The 21,314-nt window shown below is 35.7% G+C and overlaps 1 protein-coding gene across 2 annotated transcripts in view; it reads right to left on the reverse strand.

Annotated features, from left to right (window-relative positions):
- rtknb (rhotekin b) overlaps positions 1–21,314 on the reverse strand; it is a 55,570-nt gene that overhangs the window by 2,211 nt on the left and 32,045 nt on the right. For both annotated transcript variants that reach the window (XM_022676593.2, XM_022676594.2), the window contains exon 12: positions 10,321–10,420. In XM_022676593.2, coding sequence (XP_022532314.1) covers positions 10,321–10,420 — 100 coding nt within the window. The remainder of the gene's footprint in view (positions 1–10,320; positions 10,421–21,314) is intronic.

Consider the following 21,314-nt stretch of genomic DNA (forward strand, 5'->3'; position numbering starts at 1 on the left):
TCTGGGATATTGGTGGATTTCTTTACATTATCAGCTCCTTCCACAACATTTACCTTAGAAAAAAGGTCAGAAATTTGTCTTGGCCCCATTCCAAAACATTAACTTTATTCCTCTTATACCATAATTTAGTAGATCCACTTGTGTGCTTAGGGTCGTTGTCTTCTTAGATTACCCACCTTACTCTTGGATTCTTTAAAATAACTCAGAATTCATTGGTCCACCAATTATGGCACGCCTCCCTTCTGGTTCAGATGCAATAAAACTAGCCCAAACCACGATAATACCACCACCATGTTTCACAGATGGGTCAAGTATGCAGTGTTTTCCTTTCTCAAAACATAATGCTTTTCTTTTATTAAACCAAGTGCTATTTTGGTCTCAAGCCTTCTAGCTTGTCTATTAGAACTTTTTCACCGAAGGAACTCTAGTACTTGAACCAATTACATTTGGGCTTATAAGAATGGTTCCAAAACCTACTTTTGTTGGTGGAAACGCTTCAAAATTAGGTTTACGAATCAGAATGGTGCTGGTTCCACATTGGTGGAAAAGCGCTATATGTGATATTTAGCAAAAATGATTTCCTAATGGTGGACTCATTAAACATTAGCCAATGTGAAAGAGGCCTTCAGTTGCTTAGAAGTCACCCTGGGGTCCTTTGACATCTCTCTGAGTAATATACGCTTGCTTTTAAAGTGATTTTTGTTGGTTGAGTTGGTAGCATTGGTCTTGAATTTTCTTTATTTGTACACTGTAATCTGTCTGGCTGTGGATTGGTTGAGTCCAGACTCTTTAGAGTTGGTTTTGTAACTTTTCCCAGCCTGATGAGAATAGAACAGGCTCCGCCCACTCACACCTGATTGCCTTTCCATTGATTGAACACACCTGACTCTAATTTCACCTCCAAAATACCTGCTAATCCTAGAGGTTCACATACTTTTACCACTTTACCAAGCAGCGTATCTTCCTCGTCCATCAGTAAAAATCACGCAAACTCGGAGGCATGTGTGCACCGTGTGGAGCACAGGCACTGTCAGGCGATATTATCTGTAACCACAGAATAGTTATTAAAACATTCCAGCTGTAATTCCCCTTGCTCTGCTTGGCCTTCAACTGATTTATGCAGCATCTAAAACTTCTAAAACTGGAAATGTGAGTCATGGCATTCATAGAGATGTGTTGATCTCATTCCAGTTCTTCTGAGAAAGGATGGGAAAGGAAAAAACAGCCAACCAACAGAAAGATCTTTGATCACCCCCATCATATATCCAGGTAGTCAAGTGGAGGCACCTGCTGGGTGATAAGGAGGATGTCTTTGAGGATGTATGAGGGATAGAACCGGTTTGGGGTTCTGCAACGATGCTCTGGACAAAGATTGGCACAACCCGAGCACGTCTGGTGGGTGAAATTTGATTTATTAGTTTTGCACTGGAACTACGAGGAAACTATGCTATAGGCATGCATGGAAATCCTTACATAGTGACTTATGAAGCAATCTCCAATCAGGTTACACTTGCTCTTGTGATTTCTGGCAACGTATGATTGTACACCGTACAGTTACAACCATATGCCTAGAATGGAAAATGGTACCTTAAAAACTCAAGTACAACCTCATACACTGTTGTGTTTTACTTCAAAAGAACACTCAGCATATCCAAAACAGAGATGTATATCCAAAACAGGCCAATTCCTAGACAACAACACTGAAACATAACAGTCAAAGGGTGTCTACAGAAACAAAATTCTTAAAAAAAAACATTTAAACGAGTGTTGGATGTCAAACTTCACACATTTCTCTCCTGAAAAACATTTATTTGGGTGAGTAAAGCACTTCCGTTTATTTACAGTAAGCTTAGATTTTCAGTATTTTAGCATAGTTAGCAGAAGCTGCCCAATAGCGCTACACTGAAGAACCATGAGTGTTCCGGTAACCCCAGCTGTTCTTCTTACCTAGCTTGTTTTAACATGGAAAACACAGAGACTATCCATGACAGTCAGTCCATTATACTCACCACTGTATGATGAAACGGCTAGCGTGGATAGCGGCTAATGCTAATACTGCTCAAGCCTTGGTGCTGGAGAAACTTCACTGAAACTCCTGTATAATGCTGAACTACAGTGGAGTGGCTTTACTGCTCCTTAATACCTAAATGTTAAAATCCATACATATGTTGCACCGGATTATAAGGCACACTGTCAATTTTTGGGAAAATTAAAGGATTTAAATGCACCTTATAGTGCAAAAAATAAGATACATACGGTACATGAAACATGCTCAAGTTAAACTATAAGCTAAGCCTGCTAAGATGTGGATAGTGCTAAGTAAATCTGTTCCTTTTGACTAGTTAGAATAAAAGTTTATGATATCTACAAATATCTACCTATTTAATCGACTTGGTTAATGTGCCTGTGTGTGTTTTTTTTTTTTTGTCTAAAGTAAATGTCTAATTTTAGCCATCATTTTTCATTGACTATTCACAAAGCCAGAAATTACGTCCCAAATATGGCGGACACAACTAAACACTAACATAACTGAAACCCTGTAATAGTGCGAAACAGCGTCACTGAAATAGAGTAAAGAGAGAGTGAGATAAAGGAAAAGATTAAAATAGAGAACACAGATAAACACGGACATCCTGCATGCCGCCAGTGTGCTATCACAATCATCAGAAACGTGTCTTTTGTAAAGAATGACAAGCGCACTGGGAATTTTCTTCACCAGAGTGGTGCGTGACTGCTGACATGCAGAATACGCAGGAATACACGCAGCGTAACGCAAGACTCGCATTCATTGAGGCGTATTCAGTCACGCTGCAGACCACAAATGAGCTGCTGCTGCGTATATCATACAGGATTATTATTATATCAGTACAAGCTGAAAAAACACAGATTATATCACACAACTCAACTTACACTATATGGCAAAAAGTGTTGGGACACCTGCACTTGGATATTTATTACTTCTCTTCAAATCAAGGGTATTATAAAAGTTTTAAGAGTTTATTCTGCTTTTGTTGGAGTAACTGTCTCTACTGTACATATTTTAAAGCATTGCTGAGAATTTGTTTTGATTGCATTCAGCCACAAAAGCATCAGAGCGGTCAGGATGTGGGATGATCACCAACTCACCCACTTAATTATCTCAAACTCCCCAAACCCTTGTGTGGTGTTCATATTTTTGTTACTCGTTTACTTTGTTACTTGTATTTAATTCAGCAAAATTAAGCAATTTTACATTAAAATGCTTTACACATGCTCGCTTCACCTAAACTGCAAGCAATATAAACAGCTTACATGGTTAATATTTGCCCTTTACCTTTCTTGTTACATTTCTTTTAAAAAGTGCTACTCTTTTTTTTATTAGTTTTTTAATAAAATGTAAAAGAAAATGAATTAAACTCAAGATATGAGTAGAAAATTTGTTTTGTTTCAAATTTACAAATGAAGCAATGTTTATTAGCCCTTGGCCAAACATACTGTATGTAATATAAATGTGTAGGGGGAGGGGTGTACAGTGTGTGTTTATCGAAAATGTGTTTTGATATATGTTTTTCACAAAAAATGAGCCAATGCCAATGAGTTTGAGTTAGAAAAAATATTTTTTTAGTATCATTTGATGAAAAATGAAAACGAGTCCCACAGACCAGAACACCACACAAGGGTTAAAAAAAGTATTGGACGAAGCTACATATATTATATATTTTTTGGCAATATTTGTTCCCCAGGACATTTCCTTAAATATTTTTTTGCAATCATACACAGTATTTTTTTTAAATAAATCTCAATAAATCTCTCTAAAACTCAGAATGTGTTGTTATTTTGTGTCAAATAACAGAAAAATGCTGCTAATTTTGTTAAAATTGCTGTATAAGCACAGATAAATACAGATAATGATGTATATGTATTCTATTTACACAGAATTGTAATGTAAAATCAAAATAACATTCAAATAAATAAATGTATTTTTGTCATTTAATATGACTTACATTCATACTTACATTGATGGTGCATATATATTTATGCTTTTCTTCCTGTTCCTCATAGGGTCCTATTCTAGCTAGTGTGTGTGCTGTTGCACATCTGTGTCAGAAATGGGTGCAACTTAGAATAAAAAAAATAGCTACATGCGTTCATGAAAATGAGCAAAAGGCATATACTCATTTTCTTTATTAATCATGGGTGTTTTGAGCGTAAAGTAAAATAATAAATTAATCAATGTGCTAGTTTTCATTCTCTTTAAGAGCCGGGTGAGCTCTGACTTTGGCACGCTCGTATCTTAACAGTGCAGTGCTTTTGTGGGTCTCAGCAGATACAGATACTGACCTGAGTGTTATAGATATCAGGGTTTTAAATATGATATGAAAAAATGATAAAAACGACAGATCTATAAGAGATTACTAAATCCTCTTACTTGAAAATGATTAAAACCCTGTTATTTGGCAGTGCTATCTGCTTTCTCATATACAATTTATTTGCTTTTTACAAGGACAATGGGAAACATTCTGTATTTAAAAACTATTTAAACTATGCCAGGAATCTGACATCAACTTTCTATTAGGACTTTTCTACAGAAAAATGATAAGTAAAATTCTTAGGAAGATATCAGTAAAAAAAGGCCCAGAAATAACCCTGTTTTTTAATCACAGTTTTTTCATGCATCTTGGCATCATGTTCTCCTCCACCAGTCTTACACACTGCTTTTGGATAACTTTACGCCTTTACTCCTGGTGCAAAAATTCAAGCAGTTCAGTTTGGTTTGATGATCAGCTTGGGATTATATTCCAGAGATTAATAAAATCAATTAGTAAAAGATTAGTAAGATTAGTAAAATCAATGCATATATTTACATTATATTTTTACATATATTTTTAATATATTTTTACATATATTTTATGTACATGGACATTTATGAAAATAAAGAACAAATTCCTTTGCACATTGGTTCAAAATGGGGATGCAAGATACATTTAATTGCCAAATAAAGGTCGTTCTGTATTTTACAGGATGGGTGGCGACCCTAACTGGAACGTCACTCAAGAAAGAAAGAAAAAAAAAGAAAGAATAAGAATGAAATAAACTGTAAAAATATAAAATCAAGCTAATTTTATCTGATAAAATAATAATAACAATTTTTAAAGGTCACCTTCCGCGAAAATCCGATTTTTCTTGTTTTTTGTGGAATACAGTAGGTCTCTCCGAGTTGAATGTGTACACCTGCACATTAAACTGTTTTGCAGCCCCCATTGTCTGCAGGAGCTAAGCAAAGAAATCCCCCCTCCCCCCTCCGAAAAACGGGTGAATTTTGAATTATCTTTCTGCCTACGTAGGCAGAAACTCACAGACCAGCCCACCTTGGCTCGAGAAACTCCCAGAGGCGGAGCTGAAGCGACGCAACATCACCGCTCATCAGTTAGGAGGTGGGAGGCAGTGAGCGGCAGAGCGGTGGAGGGGCGTCGCAGTGCTCCTAGCCAATCAGAGGAGAGATATTTGCATGCTGTTTGCATGTATGAATATTCATGAGCAAAGCTGGAATCCGGTCATTTTGGACACACCCCTAAAACAGTCCATTAAAAAAGAGCTATACAGAGACACCTGAGCCCTTTTTTTTTTACAAAAACGGCTCACATGTCATTCATTCATACTAGAGACCACAACTAGACATTTTAAAATGAAAGAAAAAACGACGGAAGGTGACCTTTAATGGATAACCTCTCTAGTACCAAGAGTTTTTAGTGAACTGGAAAAAATCTGCTTTTAGTTGCAAAGCACTAGTGAGCTGGAATTAACTACAGGAAACTCTAAAACTCTAAAACTCAGCTCATCAGTCACTAAATTATTTAAAACTGTAGGTAAATGAAATACAATATGCCTATTTTTATCTAACTAATAAGGTACCTCTAGCTCACATTTCAAACTAGGATCAGCCGCTTACTTCTGCGTTCCATCTAATCATACAAGCCTTTCAATATTACACAGTGAGTCTGCATCAAATGATCCGCCGCATGCTCCTGTCAACACTGCAGTACAGGATTAACAACTCCACACCCGATTCCCAACAGCATCCTGATCTAACGCTCTAACTGACGTTACCATCGGCCACTTCCTTGAGCTAAAACCACTCGACACCCACACACTCACACACCCACTTTCACACCCACTTCACACCCATACCCTGTGGCAGCGAGCCCACAAACACTCACCAGCACTCACAACGCACTGCTCACGGTGATCCTGTTCTTTCTCAAAGAGACGTATCTGTTCTCTAAAATTACTTTAATTACTGTGATATTTTACAGTGAGGACAGATTAAGCTTTACCTCAGCTAAATAATATTTATCAGATAATCTGATAAATATTAAATAAATAAAACAGAGTAAAGGTTGTGATGTCTTGTCAAACTTTCTTAAAGGGGCGGGTTTCCTAAGATGACAGGAAATTCCTGAACACGTTTATCATATCCCTTTCAGACCCTGCATCCATTACAATGCACATCAAGTATTTCTTTATTTTTTTTTTTATGTTTTGTTGCACATAACACTATTTAAGAGCTGTTGTCCAACAGAATAGACCATTAATTATCCAATCAACAAGTTCATAAACTAATGAAACAGTAACTTGGCCCCGTCCACTGCAACGGAAAAAAACAGTACTAGTAGAGGCATAGAGGCAAATTTTCCTATTTTTTATTTAATGTGATTTAGAAAAGTTTTTTTTTTGTTTTTTTTTTACTGTTTAGAGATGGTAGATGAAATAAAAAGGTCACTATGAAATATAAAATGATACACACAGGTTTCCAATGCAACAGAAATAAATATATATATATATATATTAGTTTATTCGATTTATTTCCTATATAGGTATTTCAGTAGAATATAAGAATCTTCTTTTCATCTTTTTCTGTGCATTAAAGACAGAAAAACAGCATTCTTATTTTTTTTTCCATTACTGGAATTAAGTCAGGTTTGAAAGGGTTAAATAAGTTGATGTTTTTCTTAAAATAGCTAAATTAATGTTGGTGCTAAAATAATAATAATAAAAAAACATTTAAAAATATATAAAAAAATAAATTATTATTAAACCACTTAAAATTACTATTCAGCCGATTGCAGTTGGTCGCAGAGTATAATATGGGGCTAATACTAAGTTGCTTGTGCCAATACCCCGGTTGCCGAGTGTTATATGGGAATTGGCCCAAGCCACTTGTGCCAATACCCCGGATGCTAGGTATAAAATGCTAGGTATAACCCTGGTTGCCAAATATAATTAGAGAATTATCCAGAGCTGAATCTGCCAACACTCGAACAAGGGATTCAGCTTGCCCTGCTTTTCAGCTTTTGTTAATACCCCGGTTGCTGAGTATTATACGTATTGGAACCATCCAGAGCCACAAGTACCAACACACTGGTTGCTGAGTATAAACCATAATTCCACATGGCTGATACCAATTCACAAACAATGCTGCTTTCAACTGAGGTCTTGCCAATTCTTCATGCTATCTGGGGCTCTACCAACACACTGTAATGCAGGTAACAGGAGAGGAGAGGAAGACACGCACCACGTAAAATCAGCCATCAGAAGAACTGAAGCATACCCACCGCCCAACAAAACACACTCATTACCGTAAGTTCAGTCAGACGGGTCTGTTGACTGTGCCCCGTCTGTCAGCATTCGGATAAATCTGTGAGCGTTCATGTCATTCACACTGCATTACTTCTCACAAGAACGACAGGAGTCATGGGGTCAGAGAGATGTGTGGCATGTCACATCTTAAGGAATGTGCATTATATGAGCCAACGTATTGGGACACCTGCTTGTTCACTGTTTCTTTCAAATTCAAGAGTATTAAAAAAAGAGCTTTTTCTGCTTTTATTAGAGTAACTAAAGATTTATTTTGGGAAGAGCTCTGCTGTGAGGACTTCAACTCCTAAACTCATCCCATCCAAAAGTTTTGGATGGCGCTCCATCATTTCAGAGATAAGGGAGAGCCCCACTGCGAAATTAAACATTGTGCACAATAATAGCTCCCTCTGGACCGGATACAATCAAACAATCAATCACTTTTGACCCTCATCTACAATGTCGCTGAGCATTTACCCTTTAAAATGATTGAAAATATTTAATAAGAAATTAGAAATAATAAGGAACAACATAGTAAAATAAATAAAAGCAAAATAAATTTTAAATCGGCATTTAATATAGATGAATAAAATATATATGTAAAAAGAAAAAAGGAACTTCTAAAAAGTGAACTTATAAAATATTAAATAAAGAAAAGGAAAATAATAGTAAAATTAAAGTAAAATGATAAGAATGATAAGAAATGATGAAATGAATAATAATGAACTAGGAACATAGGAATCAAAATAAAAACATAAGAATAAAAAAAACTAACCAGAAAAATTAATTAATTAAAATAAATTAAACAATAAAAAAAATAAGAAAAAGATAAATAAATAAATAAATAAAACGTTCACAAGCACTAGACAAACTGTGTGTGCACTGTGGGTCCAACAGGCTAGTAAATGAACGCTACATTCAGGACTGTCCACAAACTTTTGGACATAGTATAGTATGGCTATAGGTTCAATGTTAAAAGAAAGCAAAAGCAACAACAATGACTTTCACTGATCCTTTTAATTTTATCTTTATCTAATCTAAAATCTCATCAACAATCTATACGAGAAGAGAAGAACTCTCTTCCTGCTCTACCCCCCCATCCCAATCCTGCCCCCAGCACACACTCACTCAGCATCCTGACCCCCCCACTAATAAAGTACTGAAACTCTGCACTACAATGCACAAAGTACTGGTCCCTTCCAAACGGACTTGCACTACACAACACCTGCACTACTGATATACTTGCACTGTCTATACACACTTTAATTCCACTTAATTAAACTGTGAACTTTAAGGACTTACGCTCCCATTCACTTTACCAGCCTTTAGCTATATACCATATACCGTATTTGCACTACTGTTATTTACTATTTTTACTGTCATTCCATCTCAATCACCATCAATATTGCACTATTGTCTTACGTATGTTTATTGTGTCTTGCTGTATTGAACATATAGTGTCTCCCACTCTTTTATATTATAATTATATATCTATTTTTACTTATTTACTTATATTTATATATCTATTCCTCCCCCACACCACTGCACCTTGTTTTTGTCTCATGTATGTCTATTGTGTCCCTGCTGTATTGTACACATAGTGTCTCCCATTCTCCTTTATTATATCTATTATCTGTACTTGCTGTAAAATTGGGAAGGAGAGTAACGTAATTTCAATTCTCTGTATGTCCTGTACATATGCAGTACTGACAATAAAACTACTTGACTTGACTATACAGAGCCTATTTCAGTATGCAATATGGAATTATATGAAGTTTAAAAGCTGCCATTTTTAATCTGTATTTTGTATATTTGAATTTAAGTTACCTGAATGTTAATGAACTGGAAATACGTAATAGCTTAATTCATTTATTTATTTTTTAACAGTGCTTTTTTATGTTTTTAACTTAGAAAATCTCATTTTAAAATCCCATGAATTCAAATCTATCTACTGAATGTTTGACCTCGGCTTAAATCCATATTTTTGAGTTTTGGGATCAAATACATTTGATCATCATGGATCTGAAATCTTGGAAGTTGATCTTTATAAATCTGAAAATGTAAGGATTAATATTATAAAAAAAAAAAAAAAAAAAAAAAACTTAGGTGAGCTTTTAAGCCCCATAGGAATTGGAGCTTTGTGTGTGTGATGTCATGTTTTTCATCAAAGCACGGACAAAGCTCCATCTTTGGGCATGGGATCTCATTCCCATGCAAAGTATGACTTAATTTATGTTACATAATTGTTTAGATTATCCAATAAACGACCCAGTTTAAAACAAATGTGAATGTTTTGTCAATCATCAATTTGTCGGCTCATGCTTTAAAGGGTTAAACACTTGAATAATGGCAGTGGTGAGTTACATTAGGGGTTTATAACAAAGGTAAATTGAATAAATAAATAAAAAGAACAGCTCTAGTGAAATCTGTGGGTGTTTTACATATAAAAAATTATATATTCTGTATAATTCCAACATTAAAGACATTTAAAATATCACAGCTTATTGCATAATGCCAAGTATAATTAGTCCAAGCTTTAATGTCATGCTGTGACATTTCAGTTCACTTCAGGCACATAAACCTCTGACTCATTCAGGTGTTGACAGATGTAATAGTGCTCTAATTTGCATACATCACCTACTAGGAAATACCTCAAAACACCACCAGTCCTTTATTACAGTAATTAGTGTGGTGTGAGAGCGGTACCTGTCATTGTAGTATGTCGAGAGCATTGTCTGAATCTCTGTAGACACAGATAAACTCTGGGGTAGCGGGCCGTCCCTGGACTGGGTACCAGAGGACGTGACTGGAGGAGAGAAAGAAACAGAAAGACCAAGTTCAGGACATACACGCCTGCTCGTCAGCTTTTAAATCAACAATAAACAAAATAAAGAATAAAAAAACATTGCTGTTCCCTTAAATTACCTGCCTCTTAAAGGGAATGACAACTGGCACACTGATTTATTTTACGCCAAGCCAAAAAACACAGCCATAAGGAGTGGCCTAGACAAGGCTGAAATCATTATTATATATGATAATTACTTATAAATATACAGCTCTGAACAAATTAAGAGAGCACTTCAGTTTCTGAATCAGTTTCTCTGATTTTGCTATTTATAGATTTATGTTTGAGCAAAATGAATATTGCTGTTTTATTATATAAACTACAGACAACATTTCTCACAAATTCCAAATAAAAATATTGTTTTAATTATTTCATTAAATGCGTTTATTTGTAGAAAATGAGAAACGGCTGAAATAACAAAAAAGATGGAGAGCTTTCAGACCTCAAATAATGCAAAAAATAATAAAATAAATAAATAAATAAATAAAAATAAATATATATTTGTATATATATATATCATATATATATATATAAATCATCATATATATATATTTGAAAGTTTTAAGAGTTCAGAAATCAATATTTGGTGGAATATCCCTATTTTTTAATCACAGTTTTCATGCATCTCCTCCACCAGTTTTACACACTGCTGTTTTGGCTCATTTTTACAATTTGCTTTTGCTTATGTCTTAAAAAATATAATTCTTCTATATCCCTGCATAGAGCGATTAATATCAGATATTTAGTGGCCCTTTGTAATGTCTCAAGGTATGTGAACGCTTATGGAAGCGCCTGCGCTTTTTAACATTAATAAAAGCATCAAGCGATTTCCTTAACACAGTTAGTATACAGTTGCGTGAACATATATTAGCTGTATATTGAGCCATTTTAAAGCATGGACTGATGATTATCAACAAAGCTGATGTTCCTGCCGCTGTGGTTTCTGGAACAACAATATCATAACTGTCATGCAGCTTTGCAGCAGTCAGCACCTCCATTGTGAAGAAGGTGAAAACATAGCTACCAGACATTTTGTCCAAGTGAATCAGATAAACCAGATTTTACAACCAAACCGACCAGTTTGTCTTCATTTTCTCAGTGACACGTCCAGCAGACCTTTGATCTTTCCCCCTTTTACCCCAGAAGGCCCTGTTTCAGCAGCCGATGCTCAAGATAACTTCAAATATTCAGCGAGAACCTGTTGATTGCTGTTCGTTGTTTCTCAGGTTCTTAAGGACAACAGGTTCATGTATATCTGGTCTATACAGGGATTAGCCACACTGTGTATGTGTGTGCATTTGCACATTCATGTCAGCAACAAATGCATTGATTAGAAGGTATGTCCATAAACATTTGGTCATATAGTGTAATGTGAACGGCCAGATTATGCTCTGATTAATTTATGAGGCAGTTTGAGCTCAATAACATGTAAATTATTACTATAGTAATACATAATCCATAAATCAGCATACATTTTGCAATACCAAAATATCCTTTTTTCTTTTTCTAACATTTAAACTTAACATTTGAACTTAAAATCTAATTGGCTCTATGAATGGGTGTAACACCAGTGGCTGCAACACCAGTGGCTGTAGCACCAGTGGCTGCAACACCAGTAGGTGTAACACCAGTGACAGTAAAAACAGTAACTGTAGCACCAGTAGGTGTAACACCAGTGGCTGTAATACCAGTGGCTGTAACACCAGTGGTTGTGGCTGTAAAACCAGTGACTGTAAAACAAGTGGCTGTAACACCAGCAGCTGTAACACCAGTGGCTGTGACTCCAGTGGCTGTAACACCAGCGGCAGTAACACCAGTGACTGTAAAAACAGTAACTGTAACACCAGTGGCTGTTACACCAGTGGCAGTAACACCAGTGGCTATAACACCAGTGGCTGTAACACCAGTGGCTGTAACAACCATGGCTGTAACACCAGTAGCTGTAACACCAGTGGCTGTAACACCAGTGGCTGTAACACCAGTGGCTGTAACACCAGTAGCTGTAACTCCAGTGGCTGTAATACCAGTGGCTGTGACTTCAGTGGCTGTAACACCAGTAGCTGTAACTCCAGTGGCTGTAACACCAGTGGCTGTGACTTCAGTGGCTATAACACCAGTGGCTGTAACACCAGTGTCAGTAACACCAGTAGCTGTAACACCAGTGGCTGTAACAACTGTGGCTGTAACACCAGTAGCTGTAACACCAGTGGCTGTAACACCAGTGGCTGTAACACCAGTAGCTGTAACACCAGTGGCTGTAACACCAGTGTCAGTAACACCAGTGTCAGTAACACCAGTGTCAGTAACACCAATGGCAGTAACACTAGTGACAATAAAACCAGTGGCTATAACACCAATAACAGTAACACCAGTGAAATTAACACCATTGGCTGTAACACCAGTGACAGTAATACCATTGGCTGTAACACCAGTGACACATTATTTTAAAATGCTCTGCATTGTAGATTAATAGTACAGGCATCCAAACAGCCAGGCAATCTGAAAAATGTCAAAAACTTTGAAAGTATCTTCACGTGCAGTCATTACAAAGACCATCAAAAACATTATGATGAAACTGGCTCTCATCAGGACCGCCCCAGAAAAGGAAGAGCGAGAGTTTCCTCTGTTGCACAGGATAAGTTCATCAGAGTTACCAGCCTCAGAAACAGCAGATAAGAGCATCTAAACATGGTTTGTTTAACACACGTTTCTACATGATTCCTTAAGTGTTCCTACATAGTTTGATGACTTCACTATTAATTTATAATGTAGTATCAAAAAGTATTTTGATATTTTAAAGGCTTAATCACTCCTAAATTAGAGATCAGCATTATCAAACAAAGGCACACAGCTGCAGCAAATGCAGCAAGTCTAAGAGGTCTAACCGGTTTCCAGGCTCGAACTGTTTGTTAAATAATTTGACGTTAGAACTGTCCAGCTATTGTGTTTTCAGCTCGGTGCAAAACTGCAGTAACTGCACCACTGGCTGACAGGAGATGGCATTTTACTAATCTCCTAATGACGGATGTCTGATACTTATCTGTACAGAACACAGCTAATCTGAGCGCTGATAGAAGAGGAGAGTAATCAGGGGAAAATGCGACACAGGCTATGCAGACTTAATCTCACTAAATACTCCACCTGTTTAGACATTCAGTCTTAAACTCGCTTTTGTTCAATTTAACAAAGACAGAATCAAATTGCTGCTGAGAAATTATAGCCTGTAACTAGGCAGGAACAATAGGCATCACTCACCAATTCCTTCTGAAGAATTTCTATCATTTCCTATAATTAGATCTTGAGTTCTTAAGCCCTAATAAACAGATTAGGTCAGATTCAGGACGTGTTTATAACCTGCAGAATTGTGCACAGCTCTGCTCTTGAACACATCCCAAATACACTGCCTGGCAAAAACACACTCTAATATTTTTTTGGGCCGTCTTTAGCTTCGATTGTGTCCTGCATTCACTGTGGCATTGTTTCGATAAGCTTCTGCAACATCACAAGATTTATTTATTTCAATCCAGTGTTGCTGGATTAATTTTTCACCAGGATCTTGCAGCAGCTATGATGATGGTAGAGTCTGACCACTGCACAAAGCAGCTCTTCTCCATCCAGCACATCCCAAAGATTCTCAATGAGGTTAAGATCTGGACTCTGTGGTGAACTCTCTCTCAATCCATGTGTGAAAATGATAAATGATGATCTCATGCTCCCTGAACCCTGAACTCTTTCACAATTCCAGCACCACGAATCCTGATATTGTTCATCTTGGAATATGAAGAAAAAATAAATCCATTGATTCAGGAATAACCGGGTCTATATTCAGTATATTCAGGTAGAGTCAGCTGACCTCATTCTTTCAGCACATACTGTTGCTGAACCTAAACCTGCAGAACAACTGCAGCATCAACCCCATTTAATATACTTACTTTAATCCAGGTGGAAATTTTTTATTTTGGCCAGACAGTTTACAGAAGAAGAAATGTATTTCCCTTTTAAGAAATGGTTTATAAATTTGTACAACTGTTTTCAGTTGTTTTTTTATTTTCTGTGATATTTCTTAATTGTGAATTTTTTTAAATGTGAATTTTTTTTAATTATTCAAATGTTACCATTTTTAGTTTTTCTGAAGATATTTGAAGGTCTCAGAGCACCTTCTGAAGTGCTGTTTTAAACCAGATTCAGACCACCTTCTGAAGTGATTTGAGTGATCAGATTTGTAACTGTTTTAAATGCGTCTCAGACCACCTTTTAATGTATTTAATGTAATAATTATACTAGAGATGCATGATGCAGGAATAAGTGAGCAGGTGTAAACAGGGTCAAAACCACTTTATTTCTGCTGCTTCTGTTTTCAGAAACACCTGTTTAACAAATGAAAGCGTCAGGCGGAAGCTGATTCTGATTTGATGTATGCATCCCACAGGAATCACATCAAACGAGTTCTTCTTCAGGGAAACAGACTCCTGCATTTTAGTTAAAGGAGAGGTATGAATTTACAGCTGTTTATGCGCAGATCATACATGCTAGCTGCTGTCAACATGTTCCTCCCGCCATGTATGTGACAGTTTGCTGTAAGACTGGTCTGTCTGCTTCTGCACTTACAGCCCAGTGCATCCTCGGTTAGATAACCTCCCTGAATCACACTCACACTCACATGAACACAGGCCAGTGCTGCATGTTATAAGTGCAGTAATTCAGGTAAAACACACTCTGCCACAGAATATCATTGGTATCATTATAAAACTGTGCTCTGTTGAAATGATGAGAACTATCATTAATACTTGACTCCATGAGTAGAGCTTTGGAGATGTTTTAATGAACACAGTAGGGGTGTCAAGATTCTCAAAATCCTCGATTCGATTTTATTTCCGAATTTAGGAAAAATAGTAGTAGGGGTGTCACGATTCGATTCGATTCGATTCTCGATTTTCTTTTTTTTTTACTTTTTACAATTTTCTTTATTTATTATATATATATATATATATATATATATATATATATATATATATATATATATATATATATATATATATATATATAGTAAAATACCAGAGTAAATAAAAAACAGTGTATAGTAAAAAAACAGAGTATAATAAACTCATGCCACCATAACTTTACCCTGAAACTGTGATTTGATTTACACATAAGAGTAGCACGGTTTGACAGGGTAGCACAACTCGACAAAACACCTGATGATATACACGTGTTTCAATGTCCAAAATACCCACACATATAGTATGCTAGCAGTGGTGCTAAATGACCCAGCTATGGTCAGCAGCTTTACTGATTACCTGTTCAGCAGAAAAAGTAGCCAACTCACCAGTTTCCATGGCTGCAGCACACTTTGTGCGTCCTGCTGTCTATACCTGGCAACCCTGAGTGTGTATGCTACTAGGGGAATGAATGGTAGTGGGAAGATTTGGTGACTACATCCCACACAGATTACCGTGATGTATCTAAACACCCATCATGATTGTTATGAGTTACTACAGAAAATTGCATCCTTATTATAATTCTATACTGGTACTGTATATATGCAAATATTTGGCTACAATTCATCAATTCATCAATTATTTTTATAAAAAAGCTTCACAAGGATGCAAATATTGATTTAGTTAGTTGTACTAGTTTTCTACAGTATTTACAGTTGCTCAGAAAAATGCCTTTCTAAATTGCTTTTTCTCACTATGTGATACTAGACGATACTAGAGCTTGTTCACCCTGACTGTAAATTATAAGACAGTGACATCATCTAGTCACAGTTTAGCCAGATTGTAAAGTTACTGGATGTGTGTGTGTGGGGGGGGGTGCACGTAGCTGAGATAGACATTTCCAATATCTATTTATATATAAAACTATATGTGTTATTATTTTGTTATTTTATAGACTTTCCAGACTTGATATTTATTGTAAATAATGAAGAATTTAAGTTTTGGGATTTAGGGCCCTCTCTGGTGAGAATGGGTAATTGCACCGAGCATGCGCAAGAATCATTTTAAACTGGGAGGGTGTGATGTGGTCTCCTTTCAGAGCGGATGAATCCGATTCCAGGTTATGTTCAGTCAGTCAGTCAGTCAGACAGAGAGAGAGAGAGAGAGCGAGAGAGAGAGAGCTCAGTCAGAAACTTCACTTCTTTGTTTCTTTGGTTTTACTATGAGTGAATGGAGGAGCTACTGAGCTCTGAAGTTCCTCTTCTGAAGTCTCCATTGCTCCACCAGCTGCTCGCATTCAGTAAAACTGAGCCGGATCCTCTTTTAGAGGCTGTACGTATGACGAAAGTACATAAAGACGTGTGACGTGACGAGAAGAAGAACTCTTCTGCTAAAAGCGAACAGACACCCCAGTTTTTAGAATAAATATGTAGTAGCAGGGATGGTCGTTCCAGCAGACTGGTACCGTTAAACACAATATTTTATCCATATTCTTCTCCACTCAGAAATGCTTCTGCTTTCAGTTTAGAAACAAAATTATACGGACTGCCACTTTAATCATACTGTTTTAAGAGTGGAGAGACACAGTCCAAGCTGCTCGAGGTCTAGTGTGAAGTTTCCACCAATCAGTGAAGGTTTGGAGAGTCATGTCTGTCATCTGCTGGTGTTGATCCACCTTGTTTTATTATCAAGTCTAAAGTCAGTGCAGTTTTGTTTTCCCACAAAATCTTACTTAAGTACTTCATGATTCCCTCTGCTGACAACAACTTTTATGGAGATGTGGATTTCATTTTCCAGCAGGACTTGGCACACTGCCCACACTGCCAAAAGTACCAATTGTTCTTATGAAATATTCTAATGTTTTGAAACACAGATTTTTGGGGTTTTGATTGGCTGTAATCCATCAAAATCACGAACAGTAAGAGAAATAAATGCTTAAAATAGATCACTCTGTGTGTTTAATACAACTATATAATATATGAGTTTCACGTTTTGAACGGAATTACTGAAACAAAGTAACTTTATAATGATATTCTAATTTTCTGTGATGCACTAGAATATGTTTTTTATATATTTTTTTATATTGGTTTTGACTCATTTGTAATATATGCATTAAAAACAATACTTTGTGTATTTAATAGCTCTAAATGATGCTGTTTGTTAATATTTTGGCTCCAAATAAAAACAGTCATTATATAAGAACTAAAATTTGATATAGTAATCAAGAATCGTTCATATATATTTGAAGAATATCCAGGTTTTATTTTTTACAGTATTGCCCAGCCCTAGCTTAAAGGAACTTGTTCTGTGATAACTGTACCTTATATATCAAATATATTCAAGCTAATGCGTTGTTAATAAATGATACAATTTGATATTTTGCCAAACTCTTTGCATATGAAAACCAGCACAAATTAAATTTCTACGGAAGAGAAACGCCTGTAGCTGTTGATGTCAGATATACACATATAAACGGCAGTTCAAAGCGATTTAAATTGTGTTTATTCTTTCACACCGACTTCCTAAGAAGGAGGGTTTGTTTTCCATTTTCTGTTTGCTGTAGAGGTGAGTATCATCTTTATCTGCTCTTATCATCATAAGCAGCATGCATGCAGATAATTAGCTAACATCACATGACCAGGAAGTCTTCCACAAACAGCCTGGACACAACGACAGACACATCCGGAGGAGGGGTGTGACCACAGCTACGATTTAACCGATATGGAGATGATTATAATAATAATAATAATAATAATAATGCATTTTACATTTTACTTTATAGCCACATTTCTATCACTTAAAGACACTTTACAAAGTGCAAGCAGGAAATAACAACAATACACAATAAAAGAACATACGCAATATACACTGCCTAGACAAAATAAGTGAAAAAAAAGTCTCCAACTGGATTTAAGTAAGTAAATGATGTGAGGTTGGTTGGTTGATGCTGCAGTTGGTCTGCAGGTTTAGGTTCAGCAACAGTATGTGCTGAAAGAATGAGGTCAGCTGACTACCTGAATATACTGAATATAGACCAGCTTATTCCAGAATCAATGGATTGTGATATTTTTTCTTCATATTCCAAGATAAGACAATGTCAGGATTCATGGTGCTGGAATTGTGAAAGAGTTCAGGGTTCAGGGAGCATGAGATCATCATTTATCATTTTCACACATGGATTGAGAGAGAGTTCTCCACAGAGTCCAGATCTTAACCTCATTGAGAATCTTTGGGATGTGCTGGATGGAGAAGAGCTGCTTTGTGAAATGGTCAGACTCTACCGTCATCAATACTGCTGTAAGATCTTGGTGAAAAATTAAATAATTAAATCTTGTGACATTGCAGAAGCTTATTGCAGAAGTCTTAAACTCGATCTGGACCAGATTAGTTTATTAGGGGGACGTCTGTAAAAAAAAAAAATCAAACTTCTACTCTACTAGTGATAAAACTCCTGCATCTGGACTGCAATTGAAAAAACAGGAGGACCAGTGAGTTTTTTTTTTTTTAGGCTTTCTCGATCACATGACATCAAAAAGTGTTCAGTAGCTCCTCTATTTCCACTCACTGTTGTGTTTTTTTTACGTGGATCTCCATGGAAATGCACGCCTAAAGTGGAATTACAGTGCGCAGCAGTGGACAAATAGCTATTTTATTAAAGGCGAGGAGACGAAACTCAGAGATGTGCGTCCGGACGGGACTAAAATTACCGGAGGAGCACGGAGTTCAGAGAAAAACAGTAGATAATTCAGCCTGTAATTTTTTTATCTCAGAGGACGTCTGAGAAAAACACCTACATGATCGTTCTGGACGGGAATAAAATCACAGAGGATAAAAAAAAAAACATAAAAGAGAAAATTACCTCAGAACCCGCTAAAAAAAAAATAATCCCATTCAGATGGAAAAAAATAGTGTTCCTCAAAGGAAGATGAAGGGATTTGCATATTTTTCTCACTACAATTAACAAAATTGCCTTTAAAGATCTTTAAAGAATGGCAACATTATGAAGTGCGAAAGGCTTTTTTGTTGCAGGTAGGGTGAATATTAAATGGGTGAATATTAATACACTGAATAAGGTTGAGCAGACAAAATATGAAATATTTGAATTTATACTGACTGCAATCAAATAAAAGTCATATTAAATAACACACACACACAATAAAATTTAATCCAATATCCATTCTTAATTCTAGATATTTTTCCTAAATGTTGCAAAGCAACAGTTACAGCAGTTACTGCACAGCTGAAAGCTAAAACTGAGATATTCACCAGGTAAATAAACATAACGCTAAGGGCGGCATTCCAGCATTAATGAGGCGAATAAATGTAAAATACTTCCCTTTACTCAAACTAACAAACAAGGCTCTGCTTGTCTCTCATAAAAAACTAAAATAACAAACACAAATAACACAGACTCCTGCTGGCTTAATCAAATGTTTCGGCCTGTTAATCGTTTTAAACCTTATCAGATGCTCTAACCAAAAATGATTTGGCAGGTGAAGTCTGGAGTCTGGAGTGTGTATGAGAATCCTGATACTGTCAAATAGTTCTCAGTCTCCTGCACTGTCCTAGATCTGATCTGATCTGGTTCATAGCTGTATCATCTGACTGTAATGAGAACAGAAGTCATGCAGGATTTTGTACATTCAGTACAAACAGTATTACCATCATTAAAGTTGACCTCTTGTCTGGCTACACTCTTAAACACAGAGATCAATAAAAAGTTTTGTTGGTCTAGACGAACAGTTCTAAAAAAGAACAAAACAATTAAGGGTGTTTTTACGCCTGTAGTTCGTTTCTTCGGTTCGAATCAGTGCTTTCACATAGAACGCAAAAAAAAAATGCAGATAAGCTTTTAAACACTTTTTTTCAATTGGATGCGTCGTGGTGCACATGTCCGTTGTGCAGGCGTAGTGATCATCTGGATAATAAATCATGTTAAACTGCAACTAAAAAGCCAGTTAACTCAAACACAAGTAGTATTTAAGCCTTAAGAACATTTTGGGACAGGAACCCAGATCTTTTCCAGGGAACTTTTTCAACAAGACAATGCAAAACCACATGCTGCACACATTACAATGCTAAATAATATATTTATACATTATAATCTTTCAGTACTGAAACTCTTAAACACAGTGATCTTCAGTTTAGAGTAAAAGGAGTATATAGTATTAGGAGCTTCATGTGGACTGTTATTAGTATAAAATACTGGTTTAATTTCTGCCTCTAGCTTTTAATATTTGTTGTTTGTTGTAATTTATAGTCTCATTATTTTTATTTATTTATTTATTTTACATTTCATTGCACTTTAAGGTCTAATGTATAGATATTTATCTATATCTATATATAATTTATCTTTACATAACAATAATAATAATAATAAAAATAATAATAATAATAATTTTCTGCATATAATAAGGGTTAGATAATAAAATTAAATCTAATAACATATCTAATTAATATAGTTATATTAACAGTATTTACAACAGAATGTGTCGACTAATTATTAATTTACACTAGTTAAGACATTCTTAATCAATATTTAAAAAAAAAAAAATAACATCATAATTTATTATTAATTACATTTTTAAAAAGAGTTACAAAATATGTATTATTATAATTATATTTATTTTAATTGTCATCAGTAAAGATGCACAGTATTATCAGTAAAATGAGGTTACTTGCAGCTAACAATTTAAAGTTTTTATTTTATTTCATTTTATGCATTTGTTGCTATTTCTGTGATCTTGATGCAAAAGTTGATTTTTACATTTATAAATGTATATTTTTATCTGTTTATTTAATTAGCATTAGGAGGATTAATATTCTATATTAAATCAGGTTAAAACGTTAATCCCACAGTCAGATTCCAGCGTCTGAAAACTCACATTCACAATTAATAAAATCGTAAATAGACGGGA

The sequence above is a fragment of the Astyanax mexicanus genome, chromosome 17 (assembly GCF_023375975.1).
Source record: "Astyanax mexicanus isolate ESR-SI-001 chromosome 17, AstMex3_surface, whole genome shotgun sequence".
Lineage (NCBI taxonomy): Eukaryota > Metazoa > Chordata > Actinopteri > Characiformes > Acestrorhamphidae > Astyanax > Astyanax mexicanus.